This window comes from Zalophus californianus, chromosome 6, assembly GCF_009762305.2.
Source record: "Zalophus californianus isolate mZalCal1 chromosome 6, mZalCal1.pri.v2, whole genome shotgun sequence".
NCBI lineage: Eukaryota > Metazoa > Chordata > Mammalia > Carnivora > Otariidae > Zalophus > Zalophus californianus.
In genome coordinates, this window is record NC_045600.1 from 139,691,084 (window position 1) to 139,712,123 (window position 21,040).

Below are 21,040 nucleotides of genomic sequence, written 5' to 3' on the forward strand. Positions count from 1 at the left end.
TTCTTTGCATGAGCCTAGAAGTTTTCACAGAACTCAGGGTTTTTAGAAGGTCAATTCATTTCCTTCGGTTCTCTCTTTCTGGGTCCAGGAAGCTAACTGATTCACTATGAAGTAATGCAACACTCAACTCTCAGCCTGGAAACAAGGGAAATCACCCTAAGAGACAGCTCTCTCTGCACAGGGAAAAGCCAGTCGTCCTCAAAGGACAAATCAGCTGAGACCCACACAATGATAAACTCGTTTATTTCTCTGAATTTAGTTGGCTGCATGCTGTTCCCTGCACAGACGGGACAAGCACATAATGTCCTCGAGGTCCCGACCACAGGCCTGGTCGAGGATCGTCCACTGGCAGCACCGCCCATCAGAGGTCCAAGAGAAATCTCCTAACCTGGGCCAGGTACTTCGGTTTCAAATAGTCACCCAGCTCCTCCTTACAGACCCAGACATGATGGCCCTTCTTCCCGGTCTGGGAGAAGTCTCCAGTTAATAGCGCTTTGAAGAAGAACACTCTGGCCCCGAGGCTACTCTCTGTCCGCAGAGCTTGAGGGAACTTGAACTTGTAGTGGCCACAGGGGGCATTTCCCAGGAACTTGGCTTCCAGGTTGTTTTCTGAGGGGAAGACGGGAACATTTGGAAGAGGATGCACCCACCTGTTGACTCGGGTTCCCCAAATCACCGGGGGTCTCCGAGAGCCATTTCCAGCGCGAGGCAAAGCAATCCCTGAGAGCGAGGACGAGGGTCATTCCTGCAGAGCCTGTCCCCCTCTCCATCCACGGGCTCACGGGCTCCAGATTCACTGGGTCCATCCCATGTGCCAAGCTACTGCCCTCAGACTGAAGTCAGCGATGCCGTTCAGAGACCACTACCTGCAGTCAGAGCACCAAGCTTCCAGACTCGGCCCAGCCACCGTCTGCTGATGAAGGACCAAGACACTCAGTATCTGCAAAGCAAAGCTCATTAGCCTTTCAAAGGGAGTGTCACTTGAAAAGCATAAAAAGGACCCAATTTGACTTCTGTGGGGTGAAAACACGGTAACCCAAAGTTAAAAGACAAAGACACATGGCTGGATATTATCTAGAATCTGTAACAAAGGGTTAACTGCAACCGAGCCATTTCAAAGGAAAGGGGAAAGGACAGAGTGACAGCATTTGGAGAGCCGGCTAGCTAAACAGGAAAAATAAACCTGGATTCTACCAACCTCAGTCCTCACATCAAAAATGATACCACACGGATCAAAGATTTAACAACAGAAATTTCACTTTCATAAAAAGACTGTGTATTCTGGGTGGTGGTTTCATGGATGTTTAATCTTTTCTGAATTTTTCTGTATTTTCAAATTTTTCATTAAAGAAAAAAAAAAAACCGAAAGAGTACTAGAAAAAAACGTGGGACACTTTCCATATAATTTTTGAGAGGGAAAGCCCTCACCAAGACACAAGATTTTAAAAATCCATAGAAGAAAAAACTATTTATTTACATAAAACTAAATCCTTCTACAAGGAAAAACGAAGCATAAGAGTCAAAGGCAAAATGGCACGCTAAGAAAAATATTTTCAACACACTCCACAAAGGAAGGATGTCTTCAAGTACAAGAAGTACCGAGGAAAAAACCAACAAATCTACAAGAAAAGAGAACTAAGCATATGAACAAGGAGTTCACAGAAAAATAAATACCACTGACCTATAACCTCATTAAGAGGTGTTCAATCTTATTAACAACTGAAGAAATATAAATTCAAACAACAACATGTCATTACTGAAGTCCCAAAACTTGGAGCTGTCCACCGCCTGTCAAGGACAAGAGAAAAATGGGCACTCTCACACCATCGGGAGGGGGAGAGATTAGTGTGAACCACTGTCTTTGGCAAGAGTTACCAATTTTAGGGCACCTGGGTGGCTCAGTTGGTTAAGCAACGGCCTTCGGCTCAGGTCATGATCCTGGAGTCCCGGGATCGAGTCCCGCATCGGGCTCCCTGCTCAGCAGAGAGTCTGCTTCTCCCTCTGACCCTCCCCCACTCTCATGAGCTCTCTCTCTCTCATTCTCTCTCTCAAATAAATAAAATCTTAAAAAAAAAATCCTTTAAAAAAAAAGTTACCAATTTTAATTATGTGTACCCATTCATCCAGTGACTCTGCTTCTAGAACTTGGATCCTCCCAGATACATTTCTCTGCCCACATGCACAAAGATGACTATGCAAGGACGCTCATTACAGCTTACTTGTAAAAGCAACAGACTGGTAAAGTGAATGCAGCACACGTGTATTATGAAATCGTATGCTGGGGTTAGAAAGAGTTAAGGTATGGCTTCACATGCTGATAGACAAAGATGCTTAAAAGCTGCATAGAAGAGAAATGAAGGTATATAACCATTCTCCTACTATGTGGGGGAGAAAAATCAGATGAAGTATGTATGTACTTGCAATTTCTAAAAGGATATACCAAAAAAATTAAATAAATAAAAAATAAACGGATACACCAAAAACTGTTAACAGGGGATGTCTCTGAAACAGGAAAATTACTTCTCACCCTGTATTACATTTACTAGACACTGTTTTGATAATTTTCTTTTCACCATATATAACGAATTGCTTCTCTCAATACTAAAAAAACAAAAAACAAACCACTATTGGCTCAGAGGAGGAAGTGATATATCATGTGAGCTCACCTACAACACAAAATGCCAACGGGGGTATCTGTGAGTGGTGGAATTACACTGGCTTTATACTTTATACTTTCCTGAATTTTCTACTTGTTTCACTGAATATATACTTATTTTTCTATAATCTGGAAAAACGGGTTAAAAATACAGTCAAATCAAGAAGAAAAAATAGTTCATTACAAACTGGGCAAAGAACCACAAAGAAATGCAAGTAGCCAGTAAACACATGAAAATATGGTCAATCTCACTAACAATCAGGAAAATGCTAATCCAAAAGAGATCATTTTATACTAACAAGATAGGCAAAAATTGAAGAGACAAGTCCATGTGTTGGTGGGGTCTAGACCAACGGGTATGTACATTCCGCAGGACAACTGGGCAGTACCCGTGGAAAACTTCAATGCGTCCATCCTTGGCCATTAATTCCACCTTGAGGAATTCCATCTTGCAGAAGGACTTGGGAGTGAGGTGCCAGCGGGGAGGAAATAAATGGACTCTTTTACGTGTAGGTATATACATATGCGCACGCGCACACACACACAATTTTTACATTTCTTGGCCATTTTCATTATTTTCTATTATTTGCCATTTTAATAACTTTGCAATAAATCAACATGTTTTCTTTGTTATGCACCTGTTTAACGGCGGTACGTCGTTCGTAGGTTTCCTCTCACATCTATTTATTACAGCAGGAACGTTACAAGGAGGACAGTGAGTTCCCAGGTGGAAGTCCTTTCCACGTGGCACGGGAGGGAGAGCAGAGCATCCATCATGTATGTGTGAGGGAAGCTGAGCATCCGAACAGTGATCGCGGTGAGAAACCCACATGCCACCTCCTCAGGGGCAGCTGAGGCCATGGGAGAACCGCGAAGATCCCCACCCACTCCATTCTGTCTCGCTCCCGCTCTCGCAGGCCACATGGGGCCCTCGTGAGGAAGGAGCAAGGGGGCACTCCCTGCCGCTGCTTCGTTAGCAGGTGCTTGTGCTGGTGACAGGGCCAAGAGAGCACTGTTGATACTGTCAAATCTACATGCTCAATAAACACTCAGCGGGCATCTACTGTGAGCCAGGCTGAGAGCTGGGATGATGGGGATGATACTGTCCTCCGTACCTTTAAGGGAGTCAGAATTCTAGCTGGGGGGGAGAAATGTGTCAATTCACAGATTACCGGGCAATGCAGTAAGTGAAAGAGCGTATTCTCCACTAGAATGTAAGCTCCCACAGAACAGGGGTAGTGTCCTGTTCATCACGGTGACCCCACTGCCTGGACGGTGTCCAGCAAATGGGAGGCTCGGAGTAAATGTTTGCTGCATGAAGTGAATAAAGGCACACACATAAAGGTTACGGGAACCTAGAGGGAGGAGTAGCTCTGTCTACCTGGAGGCTTGGAGAAGGTTCCAGCACAAAAGGTATAATGTACAAGCTCAGTCTTCAAAACTGAGTAGTCAGACCAAGGAGGAGTAAACTGTTCCAGTCAGAGGCCAGCACGCCACAGAAGAGATGCATGAATGACCACATTATTGGAGGAACGAAGAAGGTCTGCTAGGTTGGAACTCAGACTATACATCAATATGTGGTCAGATGGAAGACTGGCAAGCTCAGGACCAGAGCAAATGGATTTGTAGGCCATGCTTGAAAGTCTGAACTTTTATGGGAAACCTTCTAGGCAGAGAAGTGTTTGAAAGGTCATTCTGGAAGCACTGAGGAGCATGACATGAAAGCAAAGGGGAACTTATTTAGCATCCACTTCAAAGGTCCAGCGCCATGGTTCTCAACCACTGTGACTTCACTCCCCGGGTAATATCTGGCAATGTCTAGGGACATTTTTGGTTGTTACACTAGGGGGAGTGGGGGTGGGCTAGCGCTACTGGCATCTAGTGGGCAGAGGCCAGAGATGCTGCCAACCATCCCACAATGCTCAGAACAGCGCCCACAAAGAATCCCCTGGCCCCAAATGTTAACAGTGCCAAGGATGAGAAAACCTGATCTGGTGAGAAGCAAAAAGGGTGACAGCTACCACTGTGGGAATAAAGAAAGAAATACTGAGAACAGACCAGGCAGGACTTGAGAACTTCAGGACCTCAGAATGAGGTCAAAGCGAACTCCGAGGTCTAGTTGGGTAAATGCATTAAGTGTCAGGCCAGTAAGCAAGGCCGCAAAGATAAGAGGTGCAGGCTGAGAGCAGGAGGATGTCAATTTTGAAAGTACACACTAAATTTTTAAATCTCAGCAAGGACAAGGAGAGCACAGGGATGGTGCCTGCCAGCCTGCGTCCCCCGGGGGTGTTTTAGCAGACCCTGAGATGTGTGTTGAATTGAATGCGTGCCCCTCAAGCCAACCATTTTAAGATAAGCAAATAAGCCTCTAGGCACTTTCCAGGTGGTGGCCCCTGTGCTGGGCCCTGGGGCAGAACCTAAATCACAGCAGAAACAGCTTTATCAGGGATAACAGACTGTCAAATACTGAGTCACCAAGACATCTTTCTCAAAATGACACAAGACTGCCAAAAAATGAAAAATGTCCTCATTTGCAAAGAGACACTCAAAATTCAAAAGTCAATTTTAGAAGGCAGTGGACTACCCAGACAGAGACATTCTGAGAGACCGAGTATTTCTTCAGGATCTGAAGTATGGGCTAAAGAGAGAATCCTGAGTGAAAGGCCACATTCCAGATATGAAAGAACTAAACACACTTCATGTCTTTTAAGTTCTCAGCACAATGATGTTGCTTAAAAGAAAAAAAAATGGTAACTCTATGCAGAGCAGATCAGGAAAAGATCCATCCTCTGAAGAGGTGAAATAAAATCCACTTCCTCAAATAATCCATATATTAAATTAATCAAAACCGTGGGAAAAGATAAAGCCAAACAGCAAATCATGATGATTTTTATGAACAATAAATAATGAAGCTTTCAGTGGTGTAAAAACTGAAAAACATTTGACTGTAAATACTGATGACTGGAATCCTGTCTGAACTGTTCCACTCGTGTTCCAAACAGAGACAGAAATGCCACTAAAGAGAAGGTGAGTAGGACCCACGATGGCTACCCATGACAATAAAATATCTTACAACCATGGGCTCAAGGGAAGATGTGGGCCAATTAAACCCGAGAAGGTACTAGAATTATCTATTCCTGTGGAATATGCCAACTGTGGAAACCTGGAAATGAACGTTTTGTACTTTGCTGGGGAGACAACAAGGTTTACTGAGCAGAAATTGAAGCTCTCCATTTTTCAGGTACGAGAGCAGTTGTTAAATTTGCTGAATGAGGAAACCACGAAGAAGCACCCCGACACAACACCGGCCTGTTCAAAGAGAGGCACGAGACGAGGAAGGACCTACAACCAAACTCTGGAGCTCCGCAGAGGAGGTAAAGGCCAAAGAAGAGGACCTACTCAGCTAACCCAACAGTTTTACCAACCTCCCCAGGCTTGGAGCTAAGACCAAGCAGAGTCTTTATGAAGGAGCCATTGACTAAAACTTCCAGATCAAATCCTGTTGTCAGACCTCATGCTTTCCCTTCAGAAGAAGCAGCCACTGTGGTGGATATTCTTTAGCGAGTGAAAAAGTAGATTTTAGGAGGAAAAAAGTTCAACCCGCACAAGGGATGGAAAAAAATATGGAGTTCAATAAAGCAAACACTTTTTACAAGTGAAAGAAAGAATTGTTTCTTCTACCATCAATAAGACCAACATGCCATATTATAAGGAAAGAAAGAAAAGAAAAGAGAGTTTTAAAATCTCAGTGGGACAAAGTCTCTCACCTGATCTAAAATTCTTTCTAGGTGAAATTTTTATAGATTTCAAAGTTCCCGTTAACGACACACTTCCAATCCTTCCAGCCATCCTCACAAGTCAGTCTGCAAATCCCACAACTGAGTGTGAAGGGAGTCTTGTGAGCTTCAGATAGAGGCAGAGAACTCACCTGAGAGCGCGGCCAGGGTTCGCTCCGCTGTTCCCCGGAGAGTTTCCCCGGGCTGCCACTCTGCCTGGGGAAGCATCCAAACATCCTGGTCTCCAAGCTTCTCTTTGACCAAGAGAACAAGGTTCCTGTCTAGCTTCCGATGCAGTGAAGTTCTGTCATTCTTTTTATCGGCTTCTGTGAAGAAAAGGGGATCAGAGAAGACAAAAAGACTGTGATCTGCCAGAACCAAGGAGAAGAGAGTTTTTACAGTCTTCCTTTAAGGTAGAGCTATAACCTTTACCCTCGTATAATCAAATCATGACCCTGACCCATCTCTCTAATTCAGACCCCTTTCAGGGTAGAGTCTCACAATCTTAAGAAAACTACAGTGTAAGAAGAAGAGAAAACCAAAAGCTGAACTTCTCCTTTGAAGAGCACAACGCAAGGTACTTTGAGCCGTTGGAAAAGAAGCTATACGCACACTACTTCAAACACTACCACTTCACTGGCTTTGACACTATTACTGACTTAACTTGGCCCTGCTTTCTCTGTTCTTCAGTTTCCATCTGTGAAACAAAGGTAAGAGAACTCAATCCTCTGCTTTAGGAGAGATTTCAGATGAAACCCAGGAAACCCTAGCGGGAAAGGCTTAATTTCCCCCCACTCTCACTCCCAAACTCGGAGGTAAACTCAAATAACATTCATGAAGTTTAACTGAGAGAGAATAAGTTATCACAACACCCTTAGCTCCCACTCAAAACTAACATCGGCCTTTAAAAATTATATTAGGTTGGAAATGAGGAACAGGGAAAAGAATTTATTTTTCTCCCACCTGAAAGAAGTTTTGCAATCATCTGCTACTTAAAATACAAAGCAGGGGCTAAGCAAATGTCCTCTGTCTGGGAACCTAAATATCCCCTTTTCCTTATTTCTTGCTGGCCTGAAAAGACCACAAACCTGTTATGCGAGCTCCAGGTTTAAACTGTAGAAATTTCTGCTCCCATACATCTTCCAAATCCTGCACCAGCAATATATTCTGTTCATCTTCTTCTTCATCAGACAAGTCAGCTTTCTTCTTTGCCAGTCGTTGGGCTTCATCCAAAGCACGAAGCTCATGGTCTGAATACATACTTCTCTCTACCTCAATCTGGGAAAATAAAAAGGACAAAAAACAAAACAAAACAAAAAACAAGCAGAATAGAAAACAAGGCTATAGCACACTTGACATACTCAGAAGTTTACCACCCAGCATAACCAGACATACAATCAAAACACCACAGAAAAAAAAGAAAGAAGGGGCGCCTGGGTGGCTCAGTCGTCAGGTGTCTGCCTTCGGCTCAGGTCATGATCCCAGGGTCCTGGGATCGAGCCCCACGTCGGGCTCCCTGCTCAGCGGGAAGCCTGCTTCTCCCTCTCCCACTCCCCCTGCTTGTGTTCCCTCTCTCGCTGTGTCTCTCTCTGTCAAATAAATAAATAAAATCTTAAAAAAAAAAAAAAGAAGAAGAAGAAGAAGAAGAAAAAAAAAGTCACCTGCACTTTGGGCTTGAGTCACATTTGCTAAAATGTTAGAATGTGATTGGAGGTCAAGCTGCTACAAAGAACAGAGGACTGGGAGAGGCACTGCCTGCCCATTTAACCACACTCCAGTCCTGTCAGTCCTTGATCTCACCATGGACTTCCCTGCCTCGGGAGTTTACAGATATTGTTCCTTCTTCCTAGAATGTTTCCCCTCATGCTCTTCTCCTAGGAGATTCCTACTCATCCTTCAGATTTCAATTTAAATATCACTTTCTTAGGGAGATATTCCTTGACACTCCCCATAAAATCAAATTAGATGTCCCCGTTAAGACTTCTTACAGTACCCTGGGTCTTCCTTTATAACACTTAGCAGGGTCTGCAGTTATACAGTCATATGATTATTTGGTTATTGACTAGCCCACCTCCACTAGACTGAACACTCTGAGAACCAGAGGCATGTCTGTCTTACTCATCTCTAGCACTTAGCACATTGTCTATACAAAACACGTGATAAACGATTATCTATAAAATAAGCTATTTACAGAATAAGTTTATAAACCAAGTAAAAAGTACCAAGCAAAGTTTAGAGCTCCCAGTAGCCAACACAAAAAACATCTCAGATTCTAGGGAAACAGCAACCTTCAATCACTACCTGTTGGGATTTGAGCCCCTCACGGCCACTACACTGAATATTTGCCCGTTTCCTCACTTGCCACTCCCACAGACAGACTTTATCACTGTCATCTTATAGATGTGCCCACTACCTTCTCCTAAAACACCACATCACAGACTCTCTCCTCTCTAAATTATCGACTACCTACGATAGGGACTAAGTCGTCTTGTTCACCACCGCATACCTAGTGTGTTCAATGAAAAAGAAAAGCAACTCTAAAGGGTTGCCTAACGTGACAACAAAGACAGCCAATGAAAACAAACTTATTGAACGCCTTCTATGTACCAAACCAACCCAGTAAGGTGGACACCGATGCTCAGGTCGAGTACGCTGAAGTTCAGAGAGGTGAAGTGACTTGCCCGAGGTCACTCAGACCGGTGCCGGAGTCGGGATCGAACCGTGGCCCACGTGCTTCTGTTGGTTCCCCAACAGGACCTCGAAGCGGCTAGCCGCCCCTCAATCCTACCTGTTGTAGTAGAGCCGCCATCTCTTCCTGCAATGGAGTCAGCGGCTTCGAGACCAGCGGTGGCCGCTGCAGGCACACCGCGCCCAAAAGGCGCCATGGAGACCCGCTGCTCGAGGGTGCAGCCGCAAGGGCCAGGCTGCGAAAACCCAGGCTACCGGCCCAGAGCCCCTCAAACCGCCGCCAGCCCTTCGCCACCCCAAACAGAGTCTGCCTTACGCACGCCGCCATTCTTCTACCCTCCCACAATGTACCGCGGCCCCCTGCGGGCTCCTGGGCCAATCCCATGCTCCCACAAGGCAGCGCGGGAGCGGCAAGACGGAAAGAGTTCTGTCCGGTGACCAATTAGAACGAACCATTCCAATATGGAGGGGTGGGCGAAGATCTCATGTTAGAAGATTAGGGGAAAGGGAAGAAATTTCCAGTTGACACTCGAAACGATAGTTATTGTAGAGCGTTTAAATGGGAATAAAAATCTTTAGTGGACCTTATGAAGAGGAATGAGATGACTTTCCTTCTACGCCGTCCCCCACAAGCGCTCGTGGTGCGGGGCGCCGCTGCAGCTGAGCCAGGTTCCGCGGTCGCCGCGGACGGAAGCTGACGGGGGTCAATCCAAGTCATGCAGGTTGTACGGAAGACGGGGTCTTGGCTCTTGCGGCGGTGGGCTTGGCCACCGACGCCCAGGTAAGAATGATCACGCGCGCGCGCACGCACACACACACACACACACACACACACACACACACACACACACACGACTGCGCTCCTGCCTGTGTCCCTGAGCCCTGAGCCGCCTGGACTGCAGTGGCCTTTAAGCCTGACCTCACCGAGCTTTTCTTCTCCGCAGGGTCGTGGCTGTGGCTCCAGCCTCCACCATCCACACCGGCGCCCAGCAGCTGCAAGACGCGGCGGCCAGTCAGGAGGTTGAGGAGAAGGCGGCGGCTCCGGCTTCGAGCCGCAGCAGCTTCAGGTGAGGGCCACTTAAGCCCAGCCCTCGGGACACCGGCACGGCCGTCCAGGGCCCGAGAACCAGTGAATTCCCAACTCTGCCACTTGACATCTTTGGGACCTTATGCAAATTAGTACCTGAGCCCCAGCTTTCTCGTCTACAAATGGAAAGGATGCCGAGAGAGTTTGCGAGGATCAAATGAGATGAACCTTGGCACAAAGTGGGCGCTCTATGAACAGTTTGATGAATGAATGAGTGAATGTTGGAGGTGTATAGTAAATATCACTTTTTCCCTCTGAGAGGGGTATCACGGCAGACTAACAACCTTCCCTGGGCCTCGGATGCAAAATGGGAGTTGGGGGGCAGGGGGCGCTACGCTGTGGTGTCGATTATTGAGTTGGAGCAGGGTGGATTTTGTGCTCAGCCCTAGGGACTGGCCCCTTGCTTTCCATCGGTGCCACCACCCCTATGTGCATTCACATCCATTTAACAAATGTTTACTGAAAACCTGCTGGGCGCCAGGCACTAGTGCTAGGTACTGGGAATACAAATACAAAAGATCATTCTTCCCCCACGAGTAGGTCACAGGCTACGGGGGAGGACAGACATGCAAGCATTTTCAGCATAATCTGGTCAGTAGTGTGCTGGAGGTAAGACCTGGTTGCTTGGAAGTATGAAGGAATGAGTGTCTTACTCCTGAGGAAATCAGGCAAGACTGCTAGGAAGATAGTGTGGAGCTGAGAACTGAACTGAATGAGAGTTCAGCTGGACAACATGAAAGAGATGATTTTAGGCAAAGCTAATATTCTGTGTAAAGGCATGCAGTATGAAAGCATATGGTATATTCAGCTGTGTGTGTGATGGCAGATGAGGCCAGCAAGAGAAGGAATCAGAAAGCTGAGGGTCTTATCTGTAACAGTGCGACTTTCACACTCTTCCCACTGTAGACAGTGGGGAGCTCCTGAAGGAATTTAAGCCAAGATCCTGTTGGAGTCATTCAACAACGTCAGGCCCTGTTTTAAGGCATTAGGGACACATCAGTGACCAAACACCCAAAACACCCTGCCCCCGTAGAACTTAAATTCTAGCGGATAGGGGGCAGTAAATAGAAAACACATAAAACATGCGGGTATGACAGATGGTGAGGGAGTGTCTAGTGTTTGGGAGGAATAGCAAGGAGGTGAGTGTGGAGTGAGGAGTAAAACAGGAGATGGGGGGAAGGGGATGAGTGGTGCAGCAGACACGCGGGGCTGCTCTGTTCCAGCCTGTAGAACTTCGTGAGGACTTCAGCTTTGACTCAGAGTGAGATGGGAAGCCGCTGGAGAATTTTGAATAGAGGGTTGAAATGACGTTGCTTCATTTTAAAGAGTCCCTTTGGCTGCCGTGTCAATATTGAACTGTAGAGAAGTAAGGATGGAAGCTGGGAGACGTCTTCTAAGAGGTTAGAAGATTTCTGAAATAATCCAGGCAGGAAATGATGGTGGCCTGGACCAGGATGACAGCTTTTGGAGTAAGACATACAGAAAGTGGGGCCAACAGGATGTGTTCATGTAAGGTGTGAGAAAAGGAGAGGAAGGAAGGAACACTAAAATGTTCGGCCTAAGCAGCTGGAAAGGTGGAGTCATCATTTCTTAAGATGGGGGAGGCTGCAGGAGGTTGGCTTTGCTTAAAATTAACATCCAATGGAGATACAGTGTAGGCTTTTAGAAATGGGGTTCAGGGGACTGATCGGGGCTAGAGACACATATTTGGAAGATTCATCATATCGATGATGTTTAAAACCACAAGACTGTACAAGATCATCAAGAGAGTAAATGGAGATAAAGAGAAGAGGTCCAAGGACTGACCCCTAGAGCCCTCTAACGTTTAGAAATTTAGGAGATGAGGAAAAATCGGCAAAAAAACAAAGACGGAAACTCCTGAGAGGTAGTAATAAAACATAGAGGGATTTTTTTTTTTTTTAATGTAGTTCAAAGCTGGAGAGATCAGCTGTGTCAGATGTTGTTATGATAAGTCACTGTGCTGTTGACAGAACTGCTCATTGGATTTAACATGGTGAGTTGGTTGGTGACCTTGCCTAGAGCATTTTTGGTGGAATAATAGGGCTAAAGTCTGATTGGAGTGAGTTCAAGGAGAATAGAAGACAGAAAGAAACGTCAAGTGTAGTCAGTTCTTTGAGAGGGAGTAGAGAAATGGGCAATAGCTCAGGAAGGCTTTGAGATAAAGAGGTTTTTGTTTGTTTTTAGGTTGGGGAAATGACAGCATGTTTTGCTGATGGGATGATACGGGGTAGAAACATTGCTGGAATGATGTCCTTGACAAGTGGAGCATCATAAGAGGAGAGAAGGCAAAGATTGTGGGCACAGATGTCTGGTAGTGGAAGCTGGGAGAAACTCTGATTGCTTGTATTTCTCTACGGAGGTCATCAGCTGGCCGTGAGGAGACAGGAGGGAGGTGGAGGCTTCAGTAGACAAAGGAAGGTATAAAGTAGTCATCCAGGAGAGTGGAAGGATAATTGAATTGGGGACATGCATCCAGTGCCGAGGGCCCACTTGATGTTAGAAGTCATCAAAATAAAGCAGTAGTTCTCAACTGGGGCAATTTGGCCTCCAAGAGGACTTTCAACAAGATCTGCAGGCATCTGGGGGTTGTTACAACTCAGGACAGTGGAGGGACAACTAGGGTCGAGGCCAAGGATGCTGCTGAACACCCCACAACACACAGGCCAGCCCCTCACCACCAAGAATTATCGTGCCCAAAATGTCAGTAGTGCTGAAGTTGAGAAACCACGCTAGATAGAGAGCCCAGTCACCATTGGTGTGGACTTTTCTCTAGCCAGCTGTGCAGAGGCATGCCCAGGCTCAGAGTGGCTGGAGAGATGGATTCAGCCAGAGCTGGGGTGTGCCAGGAAGGTATGATGAAGTAAGAGGAGGCGGAGGGCTGAGGGGGTATGCAAGGGAGCGATGATAGTGATTTGGTCATGAAACTTACTGGAGGCCGGGAGAGAAGAGAAGGCCTGGGGGTGGTGAGGGAAAGTGAACCAGGGGGAGAATCGGAGCGCTTAGAAGGCTTCCTGGAGTGGGGGTCGCATGGGTGTGCCTGGAGGTGCTGCTTGAAACCAAGGTCATGATGAGGTTGCAGACATGGCAATGACAAAAGCCAGGTATGACCACAGGAGGAAGTAGCCAGGCTAGGATAGAGGACCCAGGATCACTGCAGAAAAGGAGGCAAGAAACAGAAGCCATACAGTTGGAAGGATCTTACGGAAGCCATGCGTATAATTATGACAGGAGTGGTGAGCCAGGACTATCAACACTGCATTTTTCTACATTTATTTGCATTTTTAAAAAATCATCTCTAGCCACAATTAGAAAGTGGGTTGCAGACCGCGAGGCCAGGCTTTCTTTATCTGGAAATGGAACTACAGCGGACCCGGCCCAGGTCCCAGCGTCTGGCGCACTATCAGGGTCCGTTTGGGGTGGTTGCCCTCCCTCCCATACCTGAGCTGCTTGCGGTGGAAGTCAGCCCTCCCTTCCAGACCTTCAGCGGGAGAGAGCAGAGGCTGTTTTCAGTCCTCAGCCCTTCCGAAGAGACACCATGTGTCCTGGCCCCTCCGTTTTCCTGATTGTGAGCACGGGTATGAAGAGGCAGCAGACCAGTGGGCGGAGGGCTTTGTCTTTCCTTTGTCTGAGCTTCCCCCTGGTGAACCACTCGTTCGTTTGTACATTGGACCTGGTCAGTTTAGAGGCCTGATCTTGTCTGTGCCTTTAATTAAATGGTTCAAGGTCCAAATCCTCCCGAGTTCAGAACCCTTGCTGTACATGAAGGCATTAACTAGCATGGTCAGACTTTAGTCGGCTTAGTTTTTGGACCGCCCCCCCCTCCCTGGGTCAGTAGGGGAAATGATCCCCGGGGAAATGACGATGTCCTCTCAGAGCCTCGTCTACTTTCCATTTTGGTTTGTAGGTTGAAAAGCCGGCAGCCTGCTGAGGGGCCGAATCATCTCCAGACCAGGCCTAGCAGGGAGGAACACACTTGTAACTCTTGAAGACCATTGTGTTATTTTCTGTTTTGTTTTTTAAAAAATATCTCTAGGAAAGCAGGTGGGGCTTGGTGGCAGGATGGCTCTCTTCTAATAGAGTATTTTCTAAACCGCAGTCCATTGAATTTCAAGAGGCATGAGAAGGTATAAACACGGGTCTGGTGCGTGTAGGCAGGACGCAACAGCAGGCTTACTCACGTCTGGAATGCTGAAGGACAACTGTGTGTTTGAATAAAAGGAAGGACAGCGTGGCAGACTGGGCTTTGAATTGAGGCAGGTCTCGTAGGCCCAAAGCCTGGCTTCCCTTGCTGACCCTGTTCTCCTATTTGCATCTCAGTTTCTCCACCTGCACACAAAGAGTACTGACCTAGAGGTAGCCAGAGGACAGATTACACCGAGATAGAGAAAGATCTTGAACTCAGCACAATGCCTAGATCAATGTTCTCAACCCCGGGTTCGCATCTGGTTCACCGGGGATAGATTAGGAATAGATTCTCAGGCCCCATCCAGAAGTGAGGGGTGGGGATTAAGCATCAGAATCACGAGATTCTGCCATTCAGCCAGCACGGAATGCTACTGGTCTAGGCTAGAGGTTGGCAAACTGGGTGCTACCCAAATCTGGCCAGGTGCCTGGTTTTTTGTAAATACCGTTTTACTGAAGCATAGTCACACGTGTTAACTTACTGTTGTCTATGGCCGTTTTTGCACTCAAGAGGCAAAGCTGAGTAGTGGAACAGAGACTCCGTGGCCAGCAAACCCTAAAGTATTTACTGTCTGGCCCTTTACGGAAAAGTCTTGCTGACTTCTATCATGGGGGATACTGGATTTTTTTTTTATAGTAATGATACTGTAAGTATTATTAAAATTATTTTGTCCTTTTTTATAAAAGAGTCAGGATACATCTGAAACCAGAAATAGAGATTTGACTTTCTTTCTTTTTCTTTCTTTTCTTTCTTTCTTTCTTTCTTTCTTTCTTTCTTTCTTTTTCTTTCTTTTTCTTTTTCTTTCTTTCTTTTTCTTTCTTTCGCAGAGTGTCCCAGAGAGAATTGAAAATACTGATCTGAATGTACTAGAAGGGACACAGGAAGATAGGGAGAGTGGATTAGATCCTCTTTTTCTCCTAGTGGAAAGTCACTAGGTGTGTCCAGAGTTGACACTCGAGAAAAGACCGCCTCGGCCCAGTGTTCGTGGGTACAGCAGTAGCACCAGACCGACTGGGGGCAGCTACCCCAGGAACTGGTCCGGGGTGCAGGGCTGCTGGTTTTCATTGACTTAAAACAAAAAAAATTGGGATTTACCTAAAGTGTTTCTTTAATTACAGCATTTACCCTCCAGTTCCAGGACAGGAGAGCCCTCTGAGGTGGGCAGGAAAGAAATTCGAGGAGATCCCAATCGCACACATTAAAGCGTCCTACAACAAGTAAGTGGAAGGAGCACCTGGGCAGATCTTGGGGTGGGGGGCTTCTTTCTCCTTCATGGGGGAGAGCAAGCCCAGGGGCCTGCGTTCCACACAGTATTGTTGATACAGGGGTCCCCTGGCGCCCCTCCTCCTTGTTTTGGGAAACCACCTCTGTCTTTATAAAGTTTCTTCAGATTTCATGAAAATGTCTCTGCCTGCCTTAGGACTAGTATTTCCTAGTTCTGCTCACAAGTTGGAGAGAGTGTTTATTAGGGTGCATGTGTTACGTGTTACTGGGTACTGGGGAACAGAGGATGGATGAGATATACAGAAGAGAGGTGGCTTAAGAGTCTATGATTTATTGACAAACTAACCAAAATATAAATCTGTAAGTATTGTCCCTTTGAAGCACTCACCTTGGGCCACTGTGCACTGACCTCCAACCTCATAAGGCTACACAGAGTCGTGATTCAGTGCGTGACTTCCAGATGAGTGTCGGGGCCTTCCCAGGTGCATGTTGGCAACAGAAACCTTGCTGACCTCAGGGACAGCTTTGCAGGCCGGCCCCCACTGGGAGATGGGCTCATTGCTTAGTCACAGGCTGCCCAGGAAGCGATTCAGAGAACTGTACAAGGGACTGTCGGTGGTCAGGGATGGCGTGTGGAGCACAGCTGAGATGCCAGAGGATTCATCCAGCATTCATGTGACAAGCTCGAAGTGAGAGCAGCTGGGTTTCTTTTTCTCCCCTTCTCAGGCCAATAAGGACATAGGTTAGCGCTCTCTGTATAAGCACCTCTGCTGAAGTTGTGTCAGGGACAAGCAGTTCTCCTGCGCTTCTGTTCAGCACAGAAAACCCGGGGAGCCCTGCCAGGGGGAGAGGGCAGTGGTAGCCAGGCCAACAAGCAGATGGTCCGGACCCGGGTCCGCCCACCAGCCTCCCTGGCACGGCTCCTCTACCTCCCTCTTGACCAGAGTCCTCAGGGAGCTCCTCAGACCAAAAGATTCAGAGATGTTGGCCAAGGGGAAATAAAAAGCATGTCTAAGTATTTCTTGAAGTCAGAGATGACTAGAAAAGTTTCACTTAAAAAAAGTTTTGTGATCATGGAACAGAGTGTCATTAGCATTAAAATGATCCAGTATGGGAATATTGCTCACTTTTTTAGGTATAATAATGGTTTTATGGGATTTTTTTTAAGTCATTATCTTTTAGAAATATATACTGAAATATTTACTGATGAAATGATGGGTCTGGGATTTGCTTCAAAATAACCCATTGTGGGGGAAGAAGGGAGTAGAAACAAGAGTTTATAGACAAGACTAAATTGGATAGGAGTTAATTCCTGAAGCTGGGCGGTGGGTCCATGGGTGTTCATATACTCTTCTGTTCACTTTTGGGTATATTTGAAACTTTCCCTAACGAAAGCCTTTTTTTTTTTTTAATTACCTGATGTGAAACACCTAACTTCTTAGAAAAAAAGCCCAACAAGGGTATCACATCTTAGATATTTCTTCTGGATGACATTTAACCACCCCGGATTCTGCAGCTTGTCTTAGTCAGACTCCTAAAACAAAATACCACAAACGGGGGAGCTTAAACAACGGACGTGGATTCCTCAGAGTTCTGGAGGTCCAGGAGCAGGGAGCCAGCGTTGGGGGGTTCTGGTGAGACTTCCTCTGAGTCTCAGGTGGCCGGTTTTGCATTGTGTCCTCTCATGATGGAAGGAGCGAGGGAGCTTTCTGGGGCCCCATTCATGAGGGCTCCACCTCCACCCTGATGACTTCCTCACCTCCCAGAGACCCCCTCCTCCAAATACCATCAGGTTTTGGGTTAAGATTTCAACATGAATTTTGGGGGGAAACAAGCATGCAGTCCATACAGAGCAGTCCTTAGATGATATGACGTGTCTGTTTTTGATGAGGTTTAGGGGGTGATTCTGGCCTTTCTTGACACCTCCTGTAGGAGTTCGAAAAGCATTCATCGGAGAAGCTCAAAGGGGAAGCAGCTGAGTGCCTTTTTATTTCTCACGTGGGCTTGCAAGGGCCTGGCTTTAGTGCTGTTACTTCCCTGACCAGTCATTATGTCCTGCGTGCCTCCCTGCTTCCCCAGCACACAGATCCAGGTGGTCTCTGCCACTCACCAGCCCCTTGCCCGCACTTCCTGTGGCACGGAGGGGTTCCGGAATGCCAAGAAGGGCACAGGCATCGCCGCACAAACAGCAGGCATAGCCGCTGCCATGGTAAGTGTGTGTTCTTTCTGGCTCCTTCTGTGGTGTGTCCCGGTTTCCGCATGGCTGACTGCTGTGAGGAAGCTTCTTCTCAAAGCAGTGGTGTCCCACAACTCTTGTTCGATGCCCCAACCTTGGTGGCAATCTGAAGAGGTCTGTCTGTTTCTCTCATGCAATACCAATTTCATTGTGAGCTGTTGCAGACCTTTCTAGAAGCAAATTGGCAGTATGCTCCTATTAGTATATTTATTGACCATGTACTGTACGCCAGACACTTTACATTCATTACCTTAAATCCTCAGAAGACGCTCAGTATTAGCCCTGTTTTTGAGAGCCAGTGAGGATCCAGAGCGCTGCTTGCTTTGAGTCATTGGTCTGGGGCCCCGGCCGATGCAAGCTCTACCATAGCGCTGGCCTTACAGGGGTTCACGTTCTGCCAAACAGGAAGTATTTCCTGAGGAAAAACCTTGGCCTTCAAACAAAGCTTGATGCCCCAAAATATTATTTGCTGTGTATTAATGATCATCAAATTACAATACAGATTTTATACACTTGAAATGTCAGTGTTCATAGTGGCTTCTGCATGGTAGGTTGAGTGACTTCCGTGTGTTTTCCAGACTTTCTATAATGAATAACTGCTTTTATAATCAAGAAAGAAAATTTTAAGTGATAACACTTAAAATGTTCAATGATTTAAAATGATAACGCTTTTTAAGTGGGTTATTTAAGCGAGGCCTTAAAATTCTGCCTTTACTGAGAAAAATGTGAGCCATGTTCGGAAATCTCCATCAGGTGGCAGTGCTGCCCCGGGTTAACAGGGATCACAGTTGGCTGTAAATCCAGAATCAGACATGTTCGGTGCTCTCTGCTCGGGTTGGCCTAGCACCGTGACCATCTGTCCTTTACTGCCGTTCCTGTTTTCTGCCCGTTTACATCGGTGGGTGCCTTCTCCCCGGAGCGCTAACCCCTGCTCTCCTCTCCAGAAAGCTGCAGGCAAGGGCGTGACCCACGTCCGAGTGGTGGTGAAGGGCCTGGGCCCAGGGCGCTTGGTAAGTGGCTGGGAGGCTCTGCAGCGTGTGTGCTTCCTTCGTGAGAGAAACGGGGCTTGAGCACAGTCAGGAGAGTAGACAAACCCTCTCCTGGATTTCCAGGACGGCTTAAGTTTCTTTCTGGTCTTCTAACCTACTGTGCTTCTCAATAGCAAACCCAGGTCACTGAGCTTAATTCATCAGACACGTACGGAGCACCTGCTGTGTGCCAGGCACTGGGCATAGGAAGGTGCTCCGTGGGGGACTGTCACAAGCGGCCCCCCAGCACAGACTGGTGGGTGCAGCAGTAAAGCTCGTACCCAGAATGCTGGGAGCCCACTGGGTATATCCCCAAAGAGGTGACATCTGTACTAACTTTTCAAGAAGAGCAAGGCATTAGCCAGGTGTGTGAGGAGGGAGGGGACATTCCAGGCACAGGACACTACAAAAGGGTAGTGCTTGAGGTGGGTTGGGGTTTACAGGTAGTCTTGGTTTTCAGATCGTAAAGCCCAAGGTGGGAAGTGGCAGGTGCTCCTAAAGAAATGGACAGCAGCGAGGACGCGGTGAAGGGGTTTTGTTGGGAGTCCTGGGGAGAGAACAGAGTCAGGATTGTAGGGATCAAAGCCCCCACCCCGTCCGTCTCCAAGCCCTGTGTGGATGTGCTGGGTCATCGTGTCTGGGACCATGGCATTTCTGCTGTTCCTTCTGCTCCTTTCAGTCTGCCATCAAGGGACTGACCATGGGCGGCGTGGAAGTGATCTCAATCACAGACAACACCCCCATCCCGCACAACGGCTGCCGCCCCAGGAAGGCTCGGAGGCTGTGACGAAAGGAAGCGTGTCCCTGAACCTGGCAAGTCCCACCTCCAGCTAGACCTCGTAGAAGACACACTGTCCAAGCTCTCCCCAGAGCAGGGCTTGCTGGAGACCCCCTTGCGTGGCGGCCTCGCTTGTCCCTTCGACTGGAGACCAGGGTGCAGAAGGGACTCGAGAGGAGCCCCAGGGCAGCTGCGGCGCAGACTCCACCACCCGGAAGCGCTGCTCTGCAGAGCTAGACGCACCACTGCCGCCTGTCCTAATGTGTGAGCTTTGGCTTGCGGAGTTGCGGGCAGTGATCCCTGTGGCCTTCCGAGAGTGAGAGCGCCGGGCGCCTGGGTGCCGCAGTCTGTTGAGCGTCTACCTTCCGCTCGGGTTGTGGTCTCGGGGTCCTGGGTTCGAGCCCCGCGTCGAGCTCCCTGCTCGGCGGGGAGCCTGCTTCTCCCTCTCACTCTGCTGCCGCTCCCCCTGCTCGTGCACTCTCTCCCTCTAATAAATAAATAAAATCTTTTAAAAAAAAATGAAAGTGAGGAGGTGACTGTGAATGGGGAGGGGAGACCTCAGGCGGAGAGGGAAACGTACGCACGAGCCACTGCTTACCCGGCAGCCTCCTCCCTGCTCCCAGATGTTTCCTTTTGGGCCCCAAATGGAGAGCTGCTTGCCTCCTCCCTCTGGAGTATTCTGGTGGTAGAAATCCCACCGATAACGGGCGTATTTAAAGTTAGCGCCAGCGGTGTGGGAGGACTGCCTGAGCTCCCCCCCGGTGACGTCTCCTGCGCACGCACTGGGGCTTTCAGCAGTCCCAGCGCCCGAGATGGCCCAAGATCCAGGGACCCCGAAGGGAGGAGGGAGAGGGGTATGAGACGGGATTCTCTCGAAAACTGGCTGGATGGAGGGATGCGCAGGAGCAGTGGACGGTGGGGAGCCCCAGTCCGGACTAGCTGCTCAGGGATTGCCTCTGAGCTCCCGGACACCACACGGGAGCCCACGGCGAGGGGTCTAGAGACCCGACAGAAGGGACCCCGCCTCCCTGGGCACAGAGAGGGCCATGGTGGAGAGCATCACAGACAGGAAGGAGCAAGGCGTGTCCTCAGGAGCGCGGTTCCTCCCACGTGAGCAGGGACCGGGGATGGGCCGGCTGAGCACAGAGAGGCAGTGCGATCGGCCTGGACTCCAGCGACTTCATCCACAGGTGTCCTCTTACGAAAGTGACTGTGTTACAGAAGGTCGGGGGGGCGGGGGGGCAGAGACCACAGCTTGGGCATGAATTTAAAAGGAAAAATGTCTCCCTACCGCTTTCTCTTCTGTGCTCAGCAGGATCTGTGAAGGTTCACTTGTGACCCTTGACTAAAGAAACACAACTAG

The 21,040-nt window shown here is 47.9% G+C and overlaps 2 protein-coding genes across 2 annotated transcripts; one reads left to right on the forward strand and one right to left on the reverse strand.

Moving 5' to 3' along the window:
- Positions 1 to 226: 226 nt before the first annotated feature.
- Positions 227 to 9,479, reverse strand: MRPL46 (mitochondrial ribosomal protein L46). The gene is made up of 4 exons (XM_027572602.2): positions 9,221 to 9,479; positions 7,521 to 7,710; positions 6,585 to 6,758; positions 227 to 609 (listed from the first exon to the last, which is right to left on the reverse strand). The coding sequence occupies exons 1-4, from the start codon at positions 9,446 to 9,448 to the stop codon at positions 362 to 364; spliced, it is 840 nt and encodes a 279-aa protein (XP_027428403.1). The 5' UTR covers positions 9,449 to 9,479; the 3' UTR covers positions 227 to 361.
- Positions 9,480 to 9,590: 111 nt separating this feature from the next.
- On the forward strand, positions 9,591 to 20,127 carry MRPS11 (mitochondrial ribosomal protein S11). Its single transcript, XM_027572797.2, has 6 exons — positions 9,591 to 9,901; positions 10,065 to 10,187; positions 15,530 to 15,628; positions 17,715 to 17,844; positions 18,816 to 18,881; positions 19,579 to 20,127. Exons 1-6 carry the CDS (start codon positions 9,837 to 9,839, stop codon positions 19,684 to 19,686), a joined length of 591 nt encoding a protein of 196 aa, XP_027428598.1. The 5' UTR covers positions 9,591 to 9,836; the 3' UTR covers positions 19,687 to 20,127.
- The last annotated feature ends 913 nt before the right edge of the window (positions 20,128 to 21,040 follow it).

Coding starts and splice junctions, on each gene's coding strand:
- MRPL46 (XM_027572602.2), bottom strand. CDS start 9,448: ATGGCGGCGTGCGTAAGGCAGACTCTGTTTGGGGTGGCGAAGGGCTGG. Junction 6,759..7,520: donor ACCTGGAGCTCGCATAACAG/GTTTGTGGTCTT, acceptor TTTTCTTCACAG/AAGCCGATAAAAAGAATGAC. Junction 610..6,584: donor AACCCTGGCCGCGCTCTCAG/GTGAGTTCTCTG, acceptor TCTTCCCCTCAG/AAAACAACCTGGAAGCCAAG.
- MRPS11 (XM_027572797.2), top strand. CDS start 9,837: ATGCAGGTTGTACGGAAGACGGGGTCTTGGCTCTTGCGGCGGTGGGCT. Junction 9,902..10,064: donor GCTTGGCCACCGACGCCCAG/GTAAGAATGATC, acceptor TCTTCTCCGCAG/GGTCGTGGCTGTGGCTCCAG. Junction 18,882..19,578: donor GCCTGGGCCCAGGGCGCTTG/GTAAGTGGCTGG, acceptor TGCTCCTTTCAG/TCTGCCATCAAGGGACTGAC.